The sequence below is a fragment of the Salmo trutta genome, chromosome 20 (assembly GCF_901001165.1).
Source record: "Salmo trutta chromosome 20, fSalTru1.1, whole genome shotgun sequence".
NCBI classification, from domain to species: Eukaryota; Metazoa; Chordata; class Actinopteri; order Salmoniformes; family Salmonidae; genus Salmo; species Salmo trutta.
Genome location: NC_042976.1, coordinates 19,522,096 through 19,542,603, shown reverse-complemented (window position 1 = coordinate 19,542,603; position 20,508 = coordinate 19,522,096). Strand labels below are relative to the sequence as shown.

Here is a 20,508-nt window from a genome sequence, read left to right as displayed (position 1 = left end):
AGCATTCCCTGGCCCTCCATCAACACCATGGGTAACCATGGTTTCAAGAGAGAGCATTACAGTCAACTGGAACGAGCCTGTCACAGATGGAGGAAACACTGTCACGGGCTACCACCTGCAGATGAAAGAGAGAAGCAGTATTCTGTGGCAAAAGGTCAACAAAGTAGCAATCATTGGAACACAGCTGAGAGTAACAAACATCTGCCCTGGCCTCATCTACGAATTCAAGGTGACCGCAGAAAATGCAGCTGGTATCGGAAAAATCAGCAAAACATCAGAAGAGGTGCTCGCCATTGATAACTGCGGTAAATGTCTTTTGGATTATTTTTGTTTTTTGGTCACTGAATTTGTTGTGGATGGTGTTGGTATTTTTCATCAACTGTTCTTGATCAATTTGATTTTGTATTTCAGAGCCCCCGGCAGCTGTAAGAGTCTCCGAGATCACAAAGAACTCCATCAGTCTGGCCTGGGTTAGGCCGCCTTATGATGGTGGCAGCAAGATCACTGGATACATGGTGGAGAGGAGGGACTGCCCAGATGGCAGATGGACAAGGGCCAACTTCACTAACGTGATTGAGATGAACTTCACAATGTCAGGCTTGACCCAGAATGAATCCTATGAGTTCAGAGTTTACGCAAAGAACACAATCGGTTCTATCAGCAATCCATCAGATGTCGTCGGTCCAATCACTTGTGTCGATTCATGTGGTGAGTTGAGCTCATTTTACTTTTCAATGGTTAAAAAAACTGTCATTTGCTTGATATTTGATTTATTATTTTGTTGCTAATATTTTGTTTTTCTCATGTTCAGGTGCCCCTGCGATCGATCTTCCTCCAGAGTATTTAGATGTTGTAAAATACAAAGCCGGATCCATGGTTAAGATCAGAGTGGGAATTCTTGCCAAGCCTCTGCCAACAATTGAGTGGTACAAGGATGGAAAAGAAATGGTGTCAAGCACTACTCTATCCATCGAGAGCACCACTGATTCCTCTAGTCTTCTCATCAAGGACGCAACTCGTAGCCACACTGGCACATATGAAATAAAGATCAAAAACGCTCTGGGTTCGGCATCTGCCACCATCAGGATGGAAGTTCTAGGTAAAACAAATTGTACATGTCATTTAGCTTATGTTATGTAATTGTGTCATACTTTAATTTGCAACAGACATGTTGTTATGAGTTAAATAATGTATTAATGCACTCAATGTTTTCTCTTTTTCACCAGACAAACCTGGACCACCTCCTGGCTTGATTCAGTTTATGCTAGTCACAGCAGACAAGATCATTCTTAAGTGGGAGCCAATCACTGATGAGGGTGGTGCTAAGGTCAGCCATTACGTTGTGGAGAAACGTGAAACCAGCAGAGTGGTATGGTCTACTGTGTCTGAGAGACTAGAAGAGTGCTACATAGGTGTCATGAAGTTGGTACGAGGAAATGAGTACATTTTCCGTGTGAGGGGTATCAACAAGTTCGGAAATGGAGAGCCCTTGGAATCTGAGCCTGTTGTTGCCAAAAATCTATTTGGTAAGTGTAAAACAAAACAGGACATAACATTGTGGTATACAAAGTAAAAAACACTATTTTGAAACACACAAACGGAAGTTGTATCTGATGGAATATAAAGCAGACATTCCCCAAAATGATCAACTTGACATGCATATTAAGTCTTCTGTTATAAAAGACATAAAAGACAGTTACCCCTGTTTTTGAATTTATTTTTAGAACTTAACCGACTCTTTATATTAATGTCACAGTTACCCCAGGACAGCCTGCCACACCAGAGGTAACAACTATAACCAAATCAACAATGGTAGTTGTATGGGACAAACCAGGTGTGGATGGCGGTAGTCAAGTAACTGGCTACTACCTTGAGAGACGTGACAAGAAGAGCCTTCGCTGGATAAAGGTCTTGAAAGATCCAATTAACAACACCACTACGACTATCTTTAACCTAACAGAAGGCAATGAATATCAATACCGTGTGTGTGCCATCAACAAAGCCGGAGAGGGCCCCTTCTCAGATGTGTCTGACTATTACAAAGCAGCTGATCCAGTTGGTAAGCAAAAAAATTTAACATCCATCTAACTTATGTAATAAGTAAAAGTCGTATCCTTTACTTCTCTATGAAAACTATATCTACATTATGTGAATTCTCTTTATTAGAACCACCATATGAACCTACCAAGCTCAAAGTGGTTGACTCAACCAAGACATCTATCACCCTTGGATGGGCCAAGCCAGAGTGGGACGGTGGCAGTGAGATACTCAGCTACGTTGTTGAACAGCTGACGGACGTGGAAGGTCTACGACGCAAACCACCCAAAGAAGAATCATCTGAATCAGAAGGAGAAGAAGAGGAGGAAGAAGAAGCAGACAATGGAGAATGGGTTGTAATCAGCCAGAAGGGAGAAGTGAGGACAGCAGAGTACGTTGTGTCTGGCCTAACACCAGATGTTGACTACTACTTCCGCGTATCTGCAGTCAACATCGCAGGGCGTGGAGAGGCCATTAAGATGAAAGAGCCTGTTCATGCTAAGGATATTCTGGGTAAGTTAACACACCTCATGGTTTCATTACATTGACATTTTGTCTCATAAGATTTTGTCCCTTTTCCTAGTAGTGAAAAGGTCGTAAATAAAGTATGTATCTTTGAATGATTTTTACAGAGGAAGCTATCTTCGATCCAGATGTTGCCATGAGAACTCACTACATCGTAAAAGCCAAGCAGGATGTGGAGATCACAGTGCCCCTCAAGGGCAGACCTGCACCTAGTGCTACTTGGATGTTCGGAGACGAGAACATCGACAATAATAAAAAATATGAAATCCACCACACAGATACTACATCAACCCTTGTTATTCCAGAAGTCAGCCGTAATGACACTGGTAGGTACACTGTGAAGATTGAAAACGGTGTAGGAGAGCCAAAGTCAATGACACTGTCTGTGAAGGTTCAAGACTCACCAGCTGTCTGCACGAACCTGGTGTTGAAGGATGTCACTCGTGGTAAAGTAACCATGTGCTGGGAAGAACCTGAACTTGATGGTGGTGCTGATATTACCAATTACATAATTGAAAAGAGAGACTCATCCAAGAGATCCTATTCTAGTGTGACAACCAAATGCACAGAACAATTTTATACCATTGAAGATCTCTCAGAGAAAACATCCTTCTTCTTCCGTGTATCAGCAGAGAATGAATTTGGAATAAGTGATCCTTGCAGCACAGTTGAACCAGTAAAAGCTACAGAAACTCCTGGTCCAGTCAAAGAAGTTGCTATGAAGGATGCCTCAAAGACCTCTGTAACACTGCAGTGGGTGAAGCCTGATTATGATGGTGGAAGCATCATATCTGACTACGTCATTGAGAAGAGACTCAAAGATGAAGAGGACTGGGCAGCCGCCGGCTGCAGCAAACAATGTGAATACGAAGTATCAAAACTCAAAGAAACCTCACAAATGAATTTCAGAGTTGCCGCCAGAAATGAAAAGGGAAAGGGTGACTTCACTGAAATTGGACCAATTGAAGTGAAGGACTTTGTCATCCCACCAGAGGCCAACCTGGATGAGTATCCAGGTGGGGAAATCAGTGTCCGTGTGGGCCATAATGTACACATTGAGTTGCCTTATAAGGGTAAACCCAGACCTGCCACGTATTGGCTTAAGGACAATATGCCACTGAAGGAGAGCGAACTAGTACGCTTCAGGAAAACAGACAACAAAGTTGTTCTCATGATCAAGAATGTGAGACCAGAGCATGGTGGGAAATACACACTTACTCTTGATAACAGGGTGTACAGGAAATCCTTCAACGTTTTTGTCATAACTCGCGGACCACCATCAAAGCCTGTCGCACCCATCAACTTTGATGAGGTCAGAGCAGACAGTGTCACAATATCCTGGGAGGAGCCAAATGATTACGGAGGTGGAGAAATCACCTGCTACTCTGTAGAGAAGCGCGACACATCTCAGAATGACTGGAAGATGGCATGCTCTAGTGTCACTGACACAACATTCAAGGTGCCCAACTTGATCAAGGGAATAGGGTACCAGTTCAGAGTGCGTGCTGAGAACATATATGGAGTCAGTGAGCCACTGGTGTCACCAAACGTTGTCGCTAAACACCAGTTCAGGCCTGCAGGTCCACCAGGAAAGCCTGTTGTGTACAACGTCACCAACGACGGAATGACCATTCAGTGGGAGCTGCCCGTCTTCAATGGTGGCTGTCCAGTCAAGGGCTACCATGTTGAGAAGAAGGAGAAGAACAGTGTCATGTGGCAGAAGGTCAACACTGTGGCTATCCCTGGAACAGACTACAGAATCCTTGGCCTTATTGAAGGACTGGAATATCAATTCAGAGTCTACGCTCAGAATGATGCCGGATTCAGCCGCAAGAGTGACGAAAGCAACACCACAATGGCAGTTTCTCCAGTTGGTAAGTCCTTATTCAAATGGAAACTAATCATGGTTTTCTGTTAATAATGGTATACTGTTATTAATCCCCGGGCTGAACAAGGCAGTGAGTTTCAGGTCAGCAATGGGTTCAGCATACCTTTTCATTAAAGTGGCAATCAGCAGTAGAAACAATAACAAAGTGGACGCCCCGTCCCTGGTTTTGTAAAAAGCTGAGGGATGGGGCTGGAGAAATGTAACCTTAATCAAATTAATAGATAGAACTATGGATGCAAGGACTGATCTTCCATGATATCAAAATTATATGTTTAACCATGTTTTGAGGATAATTAGTGTTTGTTTACATTTTATTTGTTTACAAACATTGGAGTAAAACAAGCTTATATTTTAGGTTCGGGTGGGGAACTAAGCTCATGAGGCATTTATATGTTATATTCTTCAAGAATCAATAGGTACATATCTTTAATTTATAAGTCCAAAAATGGATGTAGCAACTGCTGATTGCGACTTTAACGTACAGATTCTTACAATCAACACAGATGGTATGAAATCCAATGCCTTTGAAAGTGCAAGTACCATGAATATCTTATGTAATAGGGAAGTATAAACCAAGTGATATAAGCACGTTCCCAGACTTAGTCCATGTGTGATTCAAACATGTGAAAGTGAATGATAAAAAATGTGTTCCTTTTTTAGATCCACCTGGTCAACCTGACTACACTGATGTGACCAGCAATTCTGTCGCACTGAAATGGGACGCACCCAAACGTGATGGAGGCAGCAAGATTGTGGCTTACAATGTTGAAAAACGCCAAGGACAGGGCCGCTGGCTGAAGAGCAACTTCACTGATGTTCACGACACCCAGTTTACTGTCACTGGTCTTGCTTGCAATGAACGCTATGAGTTCAGAATTATTGCAAGAAATGCTATTGGTGTAGTGAGTCCCCCATCTAACTCATCTGGACACATCGTGGTCAGAGATGAAAGTGGTAAGGGAATACATGATATATTGAAATAATAATAATACGTTTCGCATGATAATATGAATATGCAATATGTTTTGCTTTGTAATATACAAAACACTAATGATGTACATGTTCACCTTTTGTCTTTCCAGCTTCTCCAAACATTGAGTTTGGCCCGGAGTATTTTGAGGGACTCACAATCAAGGCAGGAGACAATATGAGACTAAAGGTATCGATCACTGGACGACCACAGCCCAAGGTTGTGTGGTTCAGAGACGGCGTGCAAATCACCAAGTCAATGATGGACACCACCACAGTTGCTGGATCAAGCATGCTCTTTGTACGTGATGCTGACCGCAGTCACAAAGGAACTTACACAGTGGAAGCCACCAATAGCCAAGGAACCAAGAAGGAGGACATCATTGTCCAAGTCCATGGTTGGTTTCAGTTTATTGTCACAACATTCAAATAGCACTGTGATTTATCTTGTTTGACATCATTGTAGATAGTGGATCGGTCTTGTACTGTACATGTCAAATGTTAATGATCCTCTATTCTAATCTAGATACTCCTGGAGAGCCGGTGGGACCTATCATTTTCAGTGATATCTCTGAAGGAAAAGTGACCCTCACATGGAATCCACCTGAGAACGACGGCTGCTCTGACATCTCTCACTACATTGTTGAGAAGCGTGAGACCTCTAAGATCTCATGGGCACTTGTCTCGGATTGCTGTAAAGAAACAGTATACCACGCCACCAAGCTGATGAAGACCAATGAGTACCAGTTCCGTGTTTCTGCTGTCAACAGGTTTGGTACCGGCCGACCATTGGATTCAAGTACCATCATTGCACAAATGCAATACAGTAAGTCCAAGGGCTCAATAGCTTCAGTAGCATTCACACTGATATAGGGGCTAGGCCTAATGTAAATTGCATTATGGCTGAGCATGGACATGCCAAACATTGTCAATAAGCAAGATTAAATTAATTATTGATAAAGCCTAAAAAGAGAACAAATAATTATAATCAAATTCTAAATAAAACGAAACAACAACTTGTTTTAAATACGCTATGTCACACTTACAGCCACCATAATTTCTCCTCATGGGCAAAAAATATTAAAACAACACAGACTATGGAGGGTTTTAAGCACATTCCAACTTTTCACAGTAGCTGGACAAAGATCCCATATAAATAGAAAGGGAGAATGTCCACTCACCCTTATACTGCTCCCAAATAGGCCTATATTTTATGAACATAATCAGAACCATCTTACAGATCAGATCGCATTCACACATCTCAAGAAATTGCATTGCAAGTGCGCCACGGACGTTTTTACCATAAAACCAGGAAGATTAATCAGTTTGGTTGTAATAAAATGTAACAAAAAATAAATGTCATTATATAGGCCTAAGTGAGTTTTGAACATATGAAACGGAAAACAAGCAAGTTTTACAGATTACAGGTAACTTCTAAATATGAGGTTCACCGCTATTCATGATGGGCATGGACACGTAGCCTACATCATGGAGGGGGTTTTAAGCACGTCCAAAATAATGTGGGCTAGCCTTCAATGCATAGATAAATTGGGAATGTCAGCTCACTGTTTAACTCCTCTCAAACTTTATATTTTAATAAAGCTTTGGTGATTAAGATTTATTTCCAAGCGGTAACAGGTGCCAAACCCTTTATCCACAGTCTTAACTAATTCATTCTTGCAATGGACAGATAAAAAAAACTTTATTGAGAGAAGGGGAGACTATGCTCAAATAAAACAAAATGGGAAAAAACATATGTTTTTTATGTTTCAAAAAACAAAGTATACAGGCACCAAAAGCACATTAGGCTACTCTTGTTCCATGTGCATATGGGCAGTGTGTGTCACGGCTGGATAGGCTGTGTTTCCACTGTCAAAATTCATGCCATAACCAACTGCATTACTGCTAAAATAAGCTTTTGGTTGGTCTTTAAATAGCCTTATCAGTGCTGCCTGAAATTAGCACTTTGGATCATGTTTTTAAGGACACACCTCTAATATTTTCAGCCTGCCCCTGTGAGCGCAAGGGAGCTGATATAAAACAGGTAAATTGCTGAACCTGGCGTTAGGCTTGGAAAATGCCAGTGCGGCAGTTTTTACATGACCAAATTGCAAACTAACATGCGTTTGATATTAGCGCCGCTTTAATGCCAGCCGAAAATAGAGCCCCAAGTCTGAATATGATTTTGGAATTTAACAGCTCACTTTACCAAAATGTCTTTATAATGATTTACCCCCTTTTCCTACAGCTACTCCTGATGCACCTGGCACACCTGATTCCACTGCAGTTTCTGGAGACAGTATCACACTGGCATGGGAAGCACCCACATCTGATGGAGGCAATCCTATTCAGTACTACATTGTTGAAAAACGTGAGAAGAAGACTGTCCGCTGGGACAAGGTGAGGTCAAAGAAGCCCATTGTGGAGCCTGCTCACCGGGTGGATCATCTCACTGAAGATATGGAGTATGAGTTCCGTGTGATGGCAGTAAACAACGCCGGTATCGGAGCACCCAGTAACATCTCAATGGCCATTAAAGCAAGCGAGCCAAAAGATATTGCATGCGCTTCATCTGTGGTTCATGTAACCGACTCTACAGATACAACTATCAGTTTGGAATGGACCAAGCCTAAAGACGATGGTGGCAGTCCCATCCATGGATACGTCATTGAGTTGCACAAGGTATCTGAGAAAGAACTAAAAGAAATACTAGCTAAACCTAAGAAGGTGGTAGACAGCTCAGAAGAGGAGGAGGAGGAGGAGGAAGAAGAGAAAGAAGAGGATACCAGAGCATGGATCAGAATCAATGAGGATCTGGTCAATGATACAAAATACGTTGCAACTGGTTTGGAAACTGGTTCATACTACCTGCTTCGTGTTTCTGCACAGAATAGTATTGGAAAGGGAGAGGAGCAAGAGATTCCTGAGCCAGTACAGGCTGTGGACAGACACGTAAAACCTGACGTTGATATTGACGCTACCTTCAAACATACACACATTGTGAAGAAGGGAGGCACCGTCTGTCTCCGTATCGCCTACAAAGGAAAACCAACTCCTTCAGTTAAATGGAGTAAAGAAGATGAAGAAGAACTTGGTGTCATGACAGATATTACTACTACAGAGACCTACACTGCTCTGACGATAGAAAAGTGTACCAGATACGATTCTGGAAGATACACTCTTACTCTGGAGAACAGCAGTGGCGTAAGGGAAGTTGATTTCATTGTAAAGGTGTTGGATACACCTGGACCTCCAGGACCTATTGCCTTTGCAGAAGTGTCCAGAGGAGCACTGACACTGGTTTGGGAACCTCCAGCTAATGAAGGTGGAGCTCGCGTTCAACATTACATTGTAGAGAGGCGTGAGGCAAGTCGTCGTACCTGGAACCAATCCGGTGGCAAGGTCACTGCGCTATCCTTACATATCCAGGATCTTCTGGAAGGTGTTCCCTACTTTTTCAGAGTCTCAGGAGAGAACCAGTACGGTATTGGTGAGCCTTTTGAGACGATAGATCCCATTATTGCTACTGCAGAGCCTTCTTCTCCAATGAGATTGGATGTTGTGGACGTCACAGACACTACAGCAACACTCTCCTGGGTCAAACCCGAGCACGACGGTGGTAGTCGTATCACAGGCTACATCATTGAGCATAAGGCAAAGACCACAGATAAATGGGTCATTGGTGGTGAGACCAAGAACGAGAGCATCACTCTAGAATTATGTAGGACTGCAGAGTATGAGTTCCGCGTTAAGGCAAAGAACGATGCCGGCAACAGCTTACCAAGAGAAGCACTATCCTCAGTGGTAATCAAAGAGCCACAGATTGAACCAACTGCAGATCTCAGTGAAATATCTAACCAGGAGGTCATCTGTAAAGTGGGTAATACCTTCACCATCGATGTTCCCATCACTGGTAGACCAGCACCGAAGGTAATCTGGAAACTGGAGGAGATGAGGCTGAAGGACACTGAAAGGGTTGCAATCAAGACTGTCAAAGACAGGACAACCCTGTCTGTCAGAGATGCCATGAGGGGCGATGGTGGCAGATACTTCCTCAGTCTGGAAAATTCTGCTGGATCCAAGGCGTTCTTCGTTACTGTCAATGTCATTGGAAGACCTGGTCCCCCCGTTGGACCCGTTGAAGTTTCATCCATAACATCGGAATCATGTGAGATTGCTTGGGAAGCACCAGAGGATGACGGTGGAACAGATATCACCAACTACATCGTTGAGAAGCGTGAATCTGGCTCCACTGCCTGGACACTCATCAACTCCAGTGTGAAACGCACCAACCTCAGTGTGGGACATCTGACAAAGTACATGCAATACACCTTCCGCGTCAGTGCTGAGAACAGATTTGGCACAAGCAAATCAACTGAATCTGAGACCATTGTCGCTGAGAATCCATTCGGTGTGTATAAGTTAAGAGAAATCTATGTTTCACATGTTTAGTTTTTTTCACACGTTAATTGTTATGAGTGAAAAGTATCAACTGAAATTGAGTGATATTGTTTGTGTTGATAATAGGTCCTTCTGGTGCACCAACCAGACCTTCTGTATACAACGTGACTTCCACCACCTGCCACATTCGCTGGGAGGAGCCATACCATGATGGCGGCAGCAAGGTGACTGGATACTGGATTGAAAAGAAAGAACGAAACAACATCCTTTGGGTGAGGGAGAACAAGATCCCATGCTTTGAATGTGACTACAGTGTAGAGGGACTTATTGAAGGCCTCTCGTACCAGTTCCGTGTCTTTGCAATGAACAGCGGTGGCCTCGGCAAAGCTAGCGAGGCCTCCAAGCCTATGGTGGCTCAAAATCCAGTTGGTGAGTACTGATTTCCCCAAAAAACTTTGGGATACTATTACATGTCCATAATACATGTGTTTAAGGAAAGCATACTCCTGATTCCTATTAATCTTGTGTCTAGATCCTCCTGGTAGACCAGAAGTAACTGAGGTGGGCAGATCTACAGTGTCCATCAAATGGTCTACACCACTTGACGATGGTGGCTTCCCAATTGTGGGTTACATTGTTGAGCGCAAGCCATACACCATCACTGGCGAAGGTCGCTGGCTGAAGTGTAACTATACCAATGTCACAGAAAATAACTTCTCGATCACTGCACTTGGTGAAGGAGAGGTCTACGAGTTCCGAGTCATTGCCAAGAACTCCAACCAAGTTTTCAGTATGCCTTCAGACTCAACCGGCGCAGTCACATGCAAAGCAGAATACAGTAAGATATATACTTTTAAATATATTGACTTTAAATTATATTATAATTTATTAAGTCGGATTCTTTCTCTTTTCTTTTCGTAGCTCCTCCAAAGGCAGACCTCGACAGCAAACTTCTGGTTGACACGGTTACAATCAGAGCCGGCTCAGACCTTGTTCTGGATGCTGCTGTTGGTGGTAAACCTGACCCCAAAGTGTTCTGGGCCAAGGGAGATAAGGAACTGGAGCTGTGTGAGAAGTACTCCCTGCAGTACACCAGCACACGTGCCATGGCCATTATCAAATTCTGTGACAGAGATGATACCGGGAAGTACGTTCTCACTGTAAAGAACGCCAGTGGCATCAAGTCAGCCGAAGTTAACGTGCAAGTACTTGGTAAGTGAAAAAAAAGTAAATAAATAAATTAAATGACAAAGTTTGAAAGAAATGGGGCTTACCTTGATCGCATACCATAAATTAATGTGTTCCTTTCAGATACACCTGGTGCTCCTGATGGCAAAATCACCATCAGCCATATTTCTGAAGAGAAATGCACTGTGTCTTGGAAACCCTCTCTGGAGAGTGGTGGTGACCCAGTGACACATTACATTGTTGAGAGACGCGACACCAACAGACTCAACTGGGTGATCATGGAAGCTGAGTGCAAGGAACACACCTGTGAGATCACCAGACTGTTCAAGAACACTGAGTACCTCTTCCGCGTGAGAGGTGTCAACAAGTATGGATCCGGCGTTCCACTGCAATCTGGTCCTATCATCGCCAGAAACATGTTCAGTAAGTAGTACATCTTCCATCTTTCATATTATCTTGCAACATGATATTTTATTGCTTTCTATGATATACTCAAGTGTCATTTTGAAAATAATGTTGTAATCTCAATATGCTCTCCTGAATAAATAAAGGATAAATAAATACAAATAAATGATTGAGATTGAGATGATAATCTAACAATAAATTATTCTGTCATATTACAGCTGTCCCATCTGCTCCTGGCACACCAGAGATTCTTGCTGTTGGAAAAGATTTTGCTAGCATTGAATGGCTAAAACCAGAGAGCGACGGTGGCAGTCCTATAACTGGCTATCTGATTGAGAAACATGAAAAGAAGAGTGCCAGATGGATCAAGGTGAACAGTGATGCCACACTTATGGACACAAGCTTCAAGATAACTGGCCTCGTGGAGCGCAACATCTATCAGTTCCGTGTATCAGCTGTCAACAAGGCTGGTGAGAGTGAACCCAGTGAGCTGTCTCTCTATGCTGTCTGCAGAACGCCAACAAGTAAGTGTCCTACAATTCATCTATTGCACAATATTCTATGTTACCAGTACACTGTTAAAGAAGTTAAACTAAGTTAATTTAATACTGTTAAGTTACTGACTGTTGTCCTGTTGTTGTGTTTCTTGTTCTTGTCTTTTTCTTTCTCTTTTTCTTTTTGTTGGTCATTGGCACATCGGGTGGGTGGTTGTTTGGTTGGGTTGGACTGGACTGGCTCCGAAGGGGTAGAGATTGGGGGGTCTTGGATGGTTGAGGGGCGATTTCCGAGAGGGGGGTGGGCTCTTGGATGGTTGGGATCGGCAGGTGTCCTGGCAGTTGGGAGCATTTGGCTGGTGGCCGAGAGGTTGCTGGTTTGGGTCCCAGAGTCGGCTGGGTGGGGGATCTGTCAATGTGCCCTTGAGCAGGGCGCTTGACCCTCATTGCGCATGTGGGTCTCTCTGGACGGGAGTGTCTGTTAAATGACTGGAATATAATATAAATGTTGAGTGGCTTTACTGACTGTTAATACTGTATGTCCCTCAGGTACTCCTCCACCTCCCACAATTCCACGTATTATCGATACTACCAAGGACAGTGTCAGCCTTGCTTGGACCAGACCCTTGGAGGACGGAGGTTCTGATATCATCGGATATGTTCTGGAGATGCAAGAACAGGAGGAGGGAGCTGAGAAGCCGCCTGAGCCAAAACCTGAGAAGGTACCTGAGAAAGTCGTTTCGAAGGGAGCCAGTCTAGGAGCCAAGAAAAAAGTTGTGTTTGTGGAGGAAGAGTCGGAGGAGGAAGGCGATGAGGAAGAGGAGGAGGAGGAGGAAGAGGAAGAGGAAGGTACAGGTGTGTGGGTTAAGACCCATGAGAAGAACCTGAGACTCACAGAACACGTTGTGACTGGTCTTACAACTGGCAAGATGTACCGCTTCAGAGTGGCTGCAGTTAACTTCAATGGAGTCGGTGAATTTAGTAGAGCCTGCGCAGCAGTCGAGGTTATCGAGAAAATTGGTGAGTTAGGATCACTAGCCTAGCCTAAGGAATAGGAATGCTTCAGCATTAGCACCGTAGAACTTGTATCCATGAACCATGAGTTAAAAATTCCTCCCACAAACAAACAAACAAAATTGTAGCCTACACATTGGAATTTTTCCTTCATTCGTTTTGATTCAGTTTGATAGTTTCCCATGAAATTAATAATTGCCTATCTTTTAACACAGAAACTCCTGATATTGAGCTTCATGATGATATGACCAAGACCATCTGCCTGAGAGCCGGAGGTTCTCTTCGTCTCTTTGCCACAGTCATTGGACGACCAATCCCTGCAGTTACCTGGAGCAAACCTGGTGTCGACCTCAACAACCGTGGCTTCATTGAAGTCACTAAAACTTCCACACAAATCATTATTGACAAAGTGCACCGCTATGATGCTGGCAAATATACCATTGAGGCAAAGAATGAATCTGGTGAAAAGACAGCTACCATTATTGTCAAGGTCTATGGTAAGATTTCACGATGTTATGTACATTTTTTTTTATAAAAGTCTTTACCCAGTTGTTATAGAATGCTGTCATAGGTATATATGTTTTTAACCTTAAATGTGCTTCCTCTTTTCAGATACTCCTGGTCCAACTGGCCCAATTAAGATCAAGGAACTTGAGAAGGACTCCATTACCATTGCATGGGATCCTCCTACTGTTGATGGTGGAGCACCAGTGAATAATTACATCATTGAGAGACGCGAAGCATCAATGAGAGCTTACAAGACTGTGACATCCAAATGCAGCAAGACATCATACAAAATCGACGGACTCTTCGAGGGAATGCTGTATTACTTCAGAGTCCTCCCAGAAAACCTGTACGGTGTGGGAGAGCCATGTGAAACCCCTGATGTCATTTTGGTCTGCGAGGTGCCTTTGCCCCCTGCGACACTGGAGGTTTTGGATATCACCAAGACCACAGTAACACTTGGATGGGAGAAACCAGAGCATGACGGTGGAAGCAGACTCACAGGCTACATCATTGAAGCTTGTAAATTCGGCACAGACAAATGGATGAAGGTGACAACAGTGAAGACAACTGACTTTGAGTTCACTATGACTTCCTTGACTGAGAAAGATCAGTTTATGTTCCGAGTCAGAGCTGTTAACAGCAGGGGAGCCAGTGCACCAAAGGAGCTTGTTGCAGCCGTAACAGTCCAAGAACAAAGAGGTTTGAAATGTGTAAACTTCATAAATGCTTTATATATATAATCTATATATCTAAATGAACTAACCTACCAACTATTCAAGCACATTTTTACATAACATATCTTTCTGTTTTACAGTTCTGCCAAAGGTTGATCTGTCTAGCATCCCACAGAAGTTTGTCAATGTGTTGGCTGGTAAACCACTTGAGCTGCACTTGCCAATAGTCGGTAGACCCCCACCAGTTTGCTCATGGTACTTCCGTGGTCAGAAGCTGAAGATCACTGAGCGTACGAAGATTCAGACCACTGGAAAGTTCTCTAAGCTAACCGTGCTTGATACTTCCATCGATGACAGCGGTAACTACACTCTTGAAGTGAAGAACGTCACAGGAGAGACATCCGAGATCATTAAAGTGATCATTCTTGGTATGTAACTTCTATCATAACACAAACTGAGGTCTTCACGTACAGTAGTTATGAATATAAGACAATGACAGTACCATTCCTTTGTTTTTTTTTCTTCAGGCAAACCTGATGAGCCTAAAGGACCAGTCAGGTTTGATGGAGTTGATGCCACCTCAGTGACCATCAGCTGGGATCCTCCAGAGAGAAACGGAGGTGCACCTGTCAGCGGCTATGTTGTTGAGCAGCGTGAAGCCCACCGTCCTGGATGGCTGCCAGTATCTGACTCTGTCAGTAGACCAACATTCACCTTCGTCAAACTGACAGAAGGAGATGAATACATGTTCCGTGCCGCAGCAGTCAATCGCTACGGTGTTGGTAACTGGCTGCAGTCTGAAGTTGTGATGTGCAAGAGCGCAACGAGTAAGACATGTTTTTATACTATATCATGTAGCATACTTGAGTCGTTGCTCTTTATTTAAAAAAACAGAAGCAAACAGGAATGAATATCCTGGGCTCTATTTTAACAAACCTAAAGCAATGGTAAATTTAAGCGCAGGCGGTCGAGCTATGGGTTCAGGGCTGTGTCAGAATTTTTTTTTCTATTTTCACTATCACAATTATCGGCATACTTATTGGCGTTGGTGTGAAAGGGCTGGGTTTTGATGAATAAACAAGTTGTGGGTGTGTCGAGGCTAGGCCCCTCACTGGCCAATCAGAACTTGCTCCATGGTGCGTTATGGCTGAGCAATGGACATGCCAAACAAACTGTATCACAACCAGCTGTGATTGGGAATCCCATAGGGCTGCGCACAATTGGCCCAGAATTTGTTCTTAACTGACTTGCCTAGTTAAATAAAGGTTCAAATAAAATAAATACAATAAAAATACAACGGTAAGATATAATAAAAGACGCACTGCTGTTGAACCAGCCTTCGTTATAGTAGGCCATGGGTATTGGATACATTAAATGGAAAACAAGCAATTTTCACTGATAACTTCTAAATACATTGGTATTCACAGATCTCATCTCTCGTTTCATGGTGGGCATGGACACGTAGCCTACATCATGGAGGGGGTTTTACGCATGTCCAAAACAGGACTTGCATCGATAAAATAATGTGGTCCTGCCTACAATGCATAGAAGAAAAGGGAATGTCAGCTCACTGTTTTACTGCTCTCAAATTTGATATTTTAATAAATCTTTGGTGATAAAGATGTATTTCTAAGCAGGAGCTAAAAAAATCCTCTCAGGAGCGAAAACCTTTATCAATAGGCTTGACTACGTTTGCATTGGGCAGACAAAAAAAAGGGAAGGCTATGCTTGATTCTTTTATTAAATAAAACAAAATGGAAAAAAAATCTTATTTTATTATACCTTTATTTCAACAAGGAACACAGACTGAGACCAAGGTCTCTTTTACAGCTGGGCCCTGCGTATACATGTTTACACATACAGTTTAGGTACAATGATTAAGAAACTACACAAGACAAACAAAACAATCACAGATAACACAAAAAAAATACAGCAGCAGATTATTACATTTACACATAGGTTATTCCCCTAACAGCACAAGAACTTGCATTACCCGAAACAGTTACAAGCAATACAAAAATTAAAATCTTCCAATAAATATTTAAAATGGGCAAGGGGGACAAGAGTCTCAAGTTTAAGTTTAGTCTGCAGGCTATTCCATAGGCAAGGAGCGTAACAGGAAAAGGCAGCCATACCAACTCTGTGGAAATCGCATGGGCCTCAAGTGTAATCCATGCTTGAGACCTGGTTTTAGGAATTATAATTCTAATATTGATGAGTGATGATAAATAAGAATGTAGTTTATTCAGAAGTGTTTTACAGACAAACACGAGAGCATGTTGTTCTCGTCTCATGGACAGCGAAGTCCAACCCACATTTTGATATAAAACACAGTGGTGAGTTCTGTAGCTAGCACCCGTAATAAACCTAAGTGCGCAATGATAAGTAGCATCCAGCGATTTAAGTGTTGATGCTGTAGCATGCATGTAGATAATATCCCCATAATCTATAACAGACATAAAAGTAGCTTGCACAATTTGTCTTCTATTTGTAGAGGACAAACGTCCTGTTTCTATAGAAGAAACCTAGCTTGATTTTTAGCTGTTTACAAAGTTCGTCAATGTGCATTTTAAAAGACAGTTTATCATCCAACCATATCCCTAAGTATTTATATGCAGAGACCTGATGAATTTGAAAACCATCTAAGCTCGTAAGTGTAAGTGTATTTTCAACCAACTTTTTGAACCTATTAAAAATCCTAAAATGTGTTTTCTTTGCATTTAAAACAAGTTTCAGCTGTACAAAAGACCCTTGTAATATCTTAAAATCTGTCTCCAATAGTGATAATGCTTGGTCAGCCGTTGAAGCATGCTTGGTCAGTGTCATCAGCATATAAAGGAATTTGACACTTATCTCATCACCGATATTGTTTATGTAGAGAGTGAACCAAGTATAGAGCCTTGTGGGACCCCTTTAACCAACTCCAATGGCTCCGACTGGATGCCGTCAACTCTAACAGCCTGACTTCTATCCTTTAGATAGTCATGAAACCAACGACAGGCATGCAATCCCAGTCCTATTGACGACAGCTTACCCAAAAGTATTGCATGGTCAACATGTTTTTTGTTTGTAAATACAAAGTATACAGGCACCAAAAGCACATTAGGCTACTCTTGTTCCATGCGCATACGGGCAGTGTTCATATCATAGCAAACTATGTTACCGCTAAAACCAGCTTTTGGTTGGTCTTAAATATCCTTATCAGCACTGCCTGAAATGAGCACTTTGGATCATGTTTTTAAAGTACACACCTCTAATATTTCCACCCTGTTCATCTGAGCGCAAGCGAGCTGATATAAGACAGGTAAATTGCCGAAATTGGGGTTATGGCTGGAAAATGCCAGTGTGCCATTTTTTACATGGCGAAATTGCAAACTAACGTACGTTTGACAATATTGCCGCCTTACCGCCAGCCGAAAATAGAGCCCCCTATGTATCTTTTTTTCTTTTTTTTTTACAGACATACCTGGACCTCCAGGCAGACCGGCAGTATTTGACATGTCTCGTGATGGCATGACCATTGCATGGCTGGAACCAGAGGATGATGGTGGATCCGAGGTGTCTGGATACATCATTGAGCGCAAGGAGGTCAGATCTGACAGATGGGTGCGTTCTAACAAGAACCCAGTCACCATGACCAGATACAGATCAACAGGTCTGATAGAAGGCCTTGAGTATGAACATAGAGTAACGGCAATCAACGCCAGAGGTGTTGGCAAACCAAGTGTTGTCTCCTTAACAGCAGTGGCAACTGATCCCGTTGGTAAGTACTCTTTATTGGATTTAATTCCATTAAATCACTGTTCGTATCATTTATTGAATTTAATTACATATACTTAGGATAAATATTAGATAAAGACATTAAATACACTGAGTATACAAAACATTAAGAACACCTGCTCTTTCCATGACATAGACTGATCAGGTGAATACAGGTGAAAGCTATGACCCCTTATTGATGTCACTTGTTAAATCCACTTCAATCAGTGTAGATGAAGGGGAGGAGACAGGTTAAATAAGGATTTTTAAACCTTGAGACAATTGAGACATGGATTGTGTATGTGTGCCATTTAGAGGGTGAAAGGGCAAGACAAAATATTTAAGTGCCTTTGAACGGGGTATGGTAGTAGGTGCCAGGGATACTGGTTTGTGTCAAGAACTGCAACGCTGCTGGGTTTTTCACACTCAACAGTTTTCTGTGTGTATCAAGAATGGTCCACCACCAACAGGACATCCAGCCAACTTGACACAATTGTGGGCAGCATTGGAGACAACATTGGTCAGCATCCCTCTGGAGCATTTTAGAGTACATGCCCTGATGAACTGTCATAGGTATATGGGTTCTGAGGGAAAAAGGGGGGTTGCAACTCAATATTAGGAAGGTGTTCCTAATGTTTGGTATACTCGGTATATTTTACATAATTGGAGATTGAGATGGATAGAAACAAGGATATTCATTTATTGGTTCACCCTCACAGATCCACCTGGCTCACCCCAGAACCCAAGAGTCACAGACACCACAAAATCATCAGTGTCCCTGGCCTGGAGTCCTCCTGATGAGGAAGGTGGATGTAAGGTCTCAGGTTATCTGATTGAGATGCAGAAAGCAGGCTCAGTCGCCTGGATCAAATGTAACACAACACCTTCTCTGATCTGTGAATACACACTCACCAAAATGCCCCAAGGAGAGGAGTTCAAGTTCCGTGTGATGGCTTGCAACGCCGGTGGACCCGGAGAACCCGCTGAGGTCCCTGGAACAGTCACTGTGACGGAAATGCTTGGTAAAGTTGTCTGCAAAAACACTGCCATTTCCACAGCTTACTTTCTGGTTCCATGACAAAGAATTGATTGCATTTCTAACCATTTCACCATTCTCAATTTCAGAAAAACCTGATCATGAGCTGGAAGCCAAGTACAAGGATGTCTTTGTCGTCAGATATGGCAGTGTTGTCAAACTCTCAGTGCCCATCAAGGGTAAACCAGTTCCTACATGCAAGTGGACAAAGGAAGGCGCTGACGTGCCTGAGAGAGCAATGATCGCTTCCAATGACGACTGCACTGAGCTGGTAATCAAGGGTGCAGAAAGAGACGACTCTGGCACTTATGACCTACTGCTTGAGAACAAGTGTGGCAAGAAGAGCGTTCACATCAAGGTGAAGGTTATTGGCCGTCCAACTGCTCCAGAGGGACCACTTGGATTTGAAGATGTCCAGGCACAATCTGCTAAGTTGACATGGAAGGCTCCTTCAGATGATGGTGGCTCTGAAATCCTTGGATACATTGTTGAGAGACAGCAGGTTCCCAAGACAGCCTGGTACACTGTAGAAACCAGGGTGGTGGACACATCTTTCGTTGTGAAGGGACTCGAGGAGGGAAAAGAGTATCACTTCAAGGTGACAGCTGAAAACACATTCGGTATCAGTGGATCGCTGAAGTCAACAGAACCCCTCATACCAAAGACTCCTCTCTGTAAGTATTACGTTATTGATTCCTCTTTGAACTTAGTCATTACATGAGTCTGCAAAGTATATATATACTAGTCTAAAACATGCTTTTTCTCTCAGGTCCCCCAGAGACATCAAGCATCCCACCAGAGGTTATGGATGTCACTAAGAGCTCTGCCTCTCTGTCTTGGTCAAGACCTAAGGATGATGGTGGCTCTGCCATTACCGGATACTATGTTGAGTACAAAGCAGTATCCTCTGAGACATGGGTTCGTCATGAGAAGAAGATCGTGTCAACCCAGTTTACCATCCCTGGACTCACTGCTGATGCTGAATACCAGTTCCGTGTTATTGCTCAAAATGATATTGGAGACAGCGAACCAGGACCTGCATCCGAACCAGTCACATGCAAAGATCCATTCGGTGAGTTAGGAATTTAGATAACCATGTCTAATGTTACGTCATGATTGATGACATGGATATACATTGAACTACTACGTTTTTACATTTGCCCTGCTCTGTCTCCCAGACAAACCAAGCCAACCAGGCGAGATTGACACAGTAACTGTCACAAAGGACGCAGTCGCCATCAAGTGGGCGGCGCCAGAATGCGATGGTGGAAAGGAGGTCCTTGGTTACTGGGTTGAATACAGGAAGTCTGCAGAGGCTACCTGGAAGAAATGCAACAAGACACGCACCAAGGAGAAAAAGTTCACCATAACTGGTCTGGCCGAAGCGACTGAGTATGAGTTCAGAGTGATGGCTGAGAATGAGACCGGAATCAGCAGACCACGCAGAACAGCCACATGCATCAAGACCAAACTGAGCGGTAAGTGACTGAAGCAATTCATTATTTCACAATTGTATGGATGAACACTACATTGCCTTTAATTATTACTTGTTTATAATACCTTGCGAAAGTAAGGTGATACAATTCAAATAATGATTTAACTGTTGTTTTT

General features: G+C 42.9%; 1 protein-coding gene across 2 annotated transcripts in view; it reads left to right on the top strand.

Moving 5' to 3' along the window:
* The window catches only part of ttn.1 (titin, tandem duplicate 1), a 166,286-nt gene that overhangs the window by 133,419 nt on the left and 12,359 nt on the right, over positions 1 to 20,508 (top strand). For both annotated transcript variants that reach the window (XM_029702492.1, XM_029702491.1), the window contains 26 exons: positions 3 to 305; positions 412 to 708; positions 812 to 1,099; positions 1,227 to 1,526; positions 1,757 to 2,059; positions 2,167 to 2,550; positions 2,670 to 4,436; positions 5,111 to 5,404; positions 5,533 to 5,817; positions 5,946 to 6,245; positions 7,668 to 9,830; positions 9,947 to 10,249; positions 10,353 to 10,658; positions 10,742 to 11,032; positions 11,132 to 11,431; positions 11,632 to 11,937; positions 12,457 to 12,927; positions 13,137 to 13,418; positions 13,534 to 14,127; positions 14,243 to 14,530; positions 14,630 to 14,929; positions 17,563 to 17,865; positions 18,581 to 18,883; positions 18,987 to 19,571; positions 19,667 to 19,969; positions 20,076 to 20,375. In XM_029702492.1, the coding sequence (XP_029558352.1) occupies positions 3 to 305; positions 412 to 708; positions 812 to 1,099; positions 1,227 to 1,526; positions 1,757 to 2,059; positions 2,167 to 2,550; positions 2,670 to 4,436; positions 5,111 to 5,404; positions 5,533 to 5,817; positions 5,946 to 6,245; positions 7,668 to 9,830; positions 9,947 to 10,249; positions 10,353 to 10,658; positions 10,742 to 11,032; positions 11,132 to 11,431; positions 11,632 to 11,937; positions 12,457 to 12,927; positions 13,137 to 13,418; positions 13,534 to 14,127; positions 14,243 to 14,530; positions 14,630 to 14,929; positions 17,563 to 17,865; positions 18,581 to 18,883; positions 18,987 to 19,571; positions 19,667 to 19,969; positions 20,076 to 20,375 (11,919 nt within the window). The remainder of the gene's footprint in view (positions 1 to 2; positions 306 to 411; positions 709 to 811; positions 1,100 to 1,226; positions 1,527 to 1,756; positions 2,060 to 2,166; positions 2,551 to 2,669; positions 4,437 to 5,110; positions 5,405 to 5,532; positions 5,818 to 5,945; positions 6,246 to 7,667; positions 9,831 to 9,946; positions 10,250 to 10,352; positions 10,659 to 10,741; positions 11,033 to 11,131; positions 11,432 to 11,631; positions 11,938 to 12,456; positions 12,928 to 13,136; positions 13,419 to 13,533; positions 14,128 to 14,242; positions 14,531 to 14,629; positions 14,930 to 17,562; positions 17,866 to 18,580; positions 18,884 to 18,986; positions 19,572 to 19,666; positions 19,970 to 20,075; positions 20,376 to 20,508) is intronic.